The 5,000-nt window shown below is 45.3% G+C and overlaps 1 protein-coding gene across 1 annotated transcript in view; it reads left to right on the top strand.

Annotated features, from left to right (window-relative positions):
- The window catches only part of LOC134451547 (G-protein coupled receptor 4-like), a 21,917-nt gene extending 17,240 nt beyond the window's left edge, over positions 1-4,677 (top strand). The window contains exon 4 of the mRNA XM_063202052.1: positions 4,588-4,677. Coding sequence (XP_063058122.1) covers positions 4,588-4,677 — 90 coding nt within the window. The remainder of the gene's footprint in view (positions 1-4,587) is intronic.
- Positions 4,678-5,000: the final 323 nt, after the last annotated feature.

Here is a 5,000-nt window from a genome sequence, read left to right on the forward strand (position 1 = left end):
TCGCTCGCAAACATCAAGAGTAATGCTTTCTGTCCGACTTTGTAAACCTTTCGTAACATTGAAACATATGCCATAACAATGTTTGGTTGTTACTAGATGACCCGTGTGTCTACACAGCATGTTGGCGAACAGAACGCACACTCTTCTCCCTTTCATCCTCCCATTCCATCTCGTCTCAAAAAACATTCCATGTAATAATAACTAGAGCTACGAGTGACATATTTCACAATGTCAAGCCAGATCACATAGCGTTGCGTAACTTATGAATCCAAAGGAATACGGCAAGTCATGTCTAATTATATGCCATTTGTCACAGCAATTACACAAAATAACAGTAAAGCATTACAATATGCCAATCCAAAGGGGTAACTTCTAGCCCAAGTTTTGGCTAACGTAGGCGAAGCCATTATACCACTGGGCTACCATCATAGAAGCAAAAAGCATAGCAAACCTGTTCTTCGGAGACTGTTGGTGCGCGCCACAAAATGTAGATCTGGGAATGCGGTTGGCACCGCGGACACTTTTAGAGTTTTCCGTGTAGGTATTAGACTTCGAGAAGGACTTTGTGAAGTCGTCGGGACTGAAATGGTCACTGCAAAGCACCGGGGTAGCTTACGGAGCGTCTCCATCGGTGTGTTGATGTAGCCCTGCAGCCAGGAGCCAGAGTTTGGTTCTTTCAACATCTTTCACGGAAACCAATGGAAACTTGCCGATACCCATCTGTGGGCTTTATTATTGCAGTTGGTATATACACACTGATGTACCATGGTGCGATGTCGTTGGGTTTTAATCCACTATTCGATCCGAAAGCAGTTGTAGAACTAGCCTTGATTTGCAATGTCTCTTGCGGGTCCCTGCAGTGGGTGGGTGGGCTACATCACAACTGAAGAGAGCAAAGTAAAATTCCGCCGACCCCGAGAAAATAGTCTCTCAACATGGCAAAATCCACGCAGTGCAAGGTTGGTTTAATTTCAAACTTCATTCTACTAAGACAAACATTTACACTTGCAGTATGGTATAATAAAGGTTTTGTTTTGAATGTTGTTTAAACGGGATAAGACTATTTTTGGGGGCAGGCTACTACCATCCCCGTTCACTTGCGCTAGCTTAGCAACATGGATATGAGAATTCACAAGGACTGCATGGAATGTGAAAAAAACGTTCTGGACACATTGTTTACACCCTGGCTGACTCGGAAATGAGGTCTGGTGTCCAAAATCCCGGAGGTACACTTTAACTTTTCTTTAATGGAGTCCATACATTTATGGGAAATAGGGTGCAGTGTGTATGTGTGTGTGTGTGTGTGTGTGTGTGTGCGCACGCTTGTGCGCCTGTGTGTGTGTGTGTGTGTGTGTGTGCTCCTGCGTGCATTTGTGTGTGTGTGTGTGTGTGTGTGTGTGTGTGTGTGTGTGTGCCTGCGTGCATGTGTATGTGTGTGTGTGTGTAAATCAGTATTATCTGTGTCCTTCATCAGAACAGCTGTGGCCACAACGATTCCCTCCCTCCACTTGTTGATTTAATCTCCACAAATTAGCTCTTGTATAAATCTTTTCTTTAAAGCGTTTTTTCCCCCCCATCTTCTTCCTCTCCCCTACTACTCAACAGCTGGTTTGGGCACAGAGCGAATGGCCGTTTGGCCCCCGAATGCTCCTCATTAAATGATCTGAGATCAGTGTGTAGACTGTATGAAACTCCTTGTTAGTCGGACAGACACCATGGCACTGACCTGATTTGTTTAAATTGGTCTCAGTGGGCTTGTAAAGGAGCCATCAATCTCTGTGGTATAGTGTGCAACTATGTCCAGCATAGACAGACATACACACATTCACATTCACACTCACGCGCACACACACACACACACACACACACACACACACACACACACACACACACACACACACACACACACACACACACACACACACACACACACACATACACATGCACACACACAGGCACGCACACACACACATACTGTACACACACGCACACACACACACACAATGGACTACAGGGCTGGACTGGGATCTGAAAAGGGCCCGGGCACTTTTTGACGCCTGAGGGCCCGACACCGATGCGGCGCCTATCGGTATTTATGACATCGTATATAATATAGCCTACATTAAAAAGCTCACACGAAAAAGTGCTTCATCACTACTCACAATAACCTTCTTAGGGAGATGGTCGGGAGATGGTGTACCCTCATGTTCCCTTCATCCTGCATGTGAAGTTCTGAGTATGTTTGAGGGTAGGAGATAGAGAGGTGGACAACTAACTCTATTTTCCTGATTATTTTCCTGGCCAGTGAATCTCAATATATAAAAGTATTCATACCATTTCCCTTAAGCAAAAACTGAAAACAGGTCCCACAGACACAAACACCTTGTTAAGCAAAGCAATACCTGTATTTCAGTCACACACACACACACACACACACACACACACACACACACTGCAAAATGGACACCATATAGGCCTACAATAATAAAAAAATGTAAATGTTTCAGCTTCAAATTGCTCCAGTCCACAGATACTGTCAGTGAGCTTACTAAATGCCCCCCTTTCCAAACGCACATCAAACCGTTTCTAGTTGTTGTCTAGGCATAAACTGTATGCAGCTTGACACTGATCAAAAGAGCCCAAGATTGTCATTATGTCAGTGGGGGTTTTCTTCCTTACACTCGTCATTTTTTTCACCACAACAAAACCAAGTGACCGCTTATTGCTTAGGCTTCCAACAGAGGTTGATGACGTTACGTACAATAGCCTACGCCTTGGAGCGTCCAAACCGCGTCGCCTCAACCATGAAGATATTGAAACATCCATCCCAATGATTAAATGCTTTCCAGAACAAAACGTGTTTGCATGGATACAAAAGACCCTGTGAAATATCAGACACACTCCAACAACAAAGTTAAGCTACCATGTTTCATATATTACAATAAAGGGAGCGTGTATCTACCAAGCGATTCACAAACAGCACAGAAAGACGGCTTCTTTCTTAGCCATCTATGCAAAGAGGCAGCTCAGGATCATACTGTCTTGATAATGACGTGACATGCCATTACAGAAGGAAAATATAGCAAAAATACATTTAGTTTAAAACCATAGTTGCAAAAGACACGACAAGCAATAGACTAAAACAAGACATTTGTTGGATTTGAGAAAGTGAAAGTGGGGCTGCGCCGTAGCCTAATTAACACGTAATAGGCTACAAGACGCAGTAGCGTTGTGACAGCTGAAAGACAGAAGATCTGCTCGCGCAGCAATACAAACAAGTTTTAAGAAAAAAATCAATACATATTTGTGACTGATTTGAGCGAGATGGGAGGGACGACATCTTTATTCTTTAGTTTCAGGCTACATGGGAAAAACGCTGAGGCGGTGTAGCTAATCTGTCTGTACCTCCCCTACTCGAACCATCTCCCGAGCCCCGCCGCCTCTCCTCCGCGTCATTCTGCAACACCGTGCACTCGTTGATGCACCGGTGGCCCCACTGTCCCAGCCTGAGGTCGAGCTGTGTGATGCACCACCTCCCACGGCCACACGAGAGCTACCGGTCCGGAGCTCGAGCTGGTGGTGCTTTTAGCTTTGAACAAGTCAGTGATTTAGCACATTTTGCTCAGTTTTCTTTTATTTAGTTTTTGCTTTCGCTTTTCCATGCGCTTTTCATAGCCAGTCATTTCTTTCTCCATATAGCGTCCTGTATCCTCCGCTCCACCACCAGAATTTTTATTAACCGAATAGCCACCATCCAAGTCAACGAAACTTTGGATGATGCTGCTGCTGACAGACACAGACTAGTTGGGTCGAGCGAGGGCCTGCAGGGAGGGGCGGGACTTCGATAAACAGTGCATTTCATTGGACTAAGCCAATGTGCCTCAAGAGAAGCATCCAATGAGCCCCGATGTGTCATTTTTTTACCGTCACAGACAAAAAAAATAATGTATATATATTTTTTATTATTATTTCGGGGCCTCGAGGGCCCGAAAGACGCGAGGGCACGCCGGGATTTGCCCGGTACGCCAGATGGACTAGAATAAAACTAAGAGGATATTGCTGTTTTAATGTTGTGAGTCATTGCTTACTGGCATCCACAGAGTGAGACTCTCACACGCACACACACACACACAAACACGCGCACTCACACAGACATACTGTGCACAGACACACACACGCACGCGTACACTCATACGCACTCGCGTGCACACAGTTATACACACACACGTGAGCACACACACGCGAGCACACACACACACACACACACACACACACACACACACACACACACACACACACACACACACACACACACACACACACACACACACACACACACACACAAACACACAATTTACTTCATTTTTTCAACCACTGCATTTCACATAAAGTTAGGATAAATTCCTGTGAAAGTTTCAATTTTTTGTTATAATGTCATAATCCAGTCTGTGTGCTGTTCTGGTACAGACCTACCGAACGTTTTGGACACCACTGACAAACTAAAATCTCTAGATTGCACATAAATGTCTGCTTAGTGTGCAATCAGCCACCATTACCTCTCAAAATGCTTCCAAGGCACGTCCTTAGGTAAAAGCAGGCCACACAGAGCCTGAGCAGACCACTTTGCAGGCCACCACACATCTGGATGGGCCAGCCACCCCAAACGCTACAGTGTGAGGCTGTGTTGCTGTAGTACAGCCAACTAGCAGGGCCGTTTCTAACCTGGGGGCCCTAGGAAAAGAGGGACTTGGGTGGGCCCCTTTTAATCTTCAAACTCTTGGGGAGGGGCTCCTCTCCTCAAGAGAGATTTACAACATCTTATGCATGCAACCTCCAAACAAAAAGTCAAAACAGTGTTGCCTGCTGCAGTGCTGCACTGCTTCACACTATACTGGGATATCCTAAGGTAACAGTTTGAGGGTGATTGGGGATGAATCCAGTGACAGGTCGAGCAGGGACGTTTTAAGATATTTGGAGGCCCTATGAAAAGAGGGACTTGG

This window comes from Engraulis encrasicolus, chromosome 6 (genome assembly GCF_034702125.1).
Source record: "Engraulis encrasicolus isolate BLACKSEA-1 chromosome 6, IST_EnEncr_1.0, whole genome shotgun sequence".
NCBI classification, from domain to species: Eukaryota; Metazoa; Chordata; class Actinopteri; order Clupeiformes; family Engraulidae; genus Engraulis; species Engraulis encrasicolus.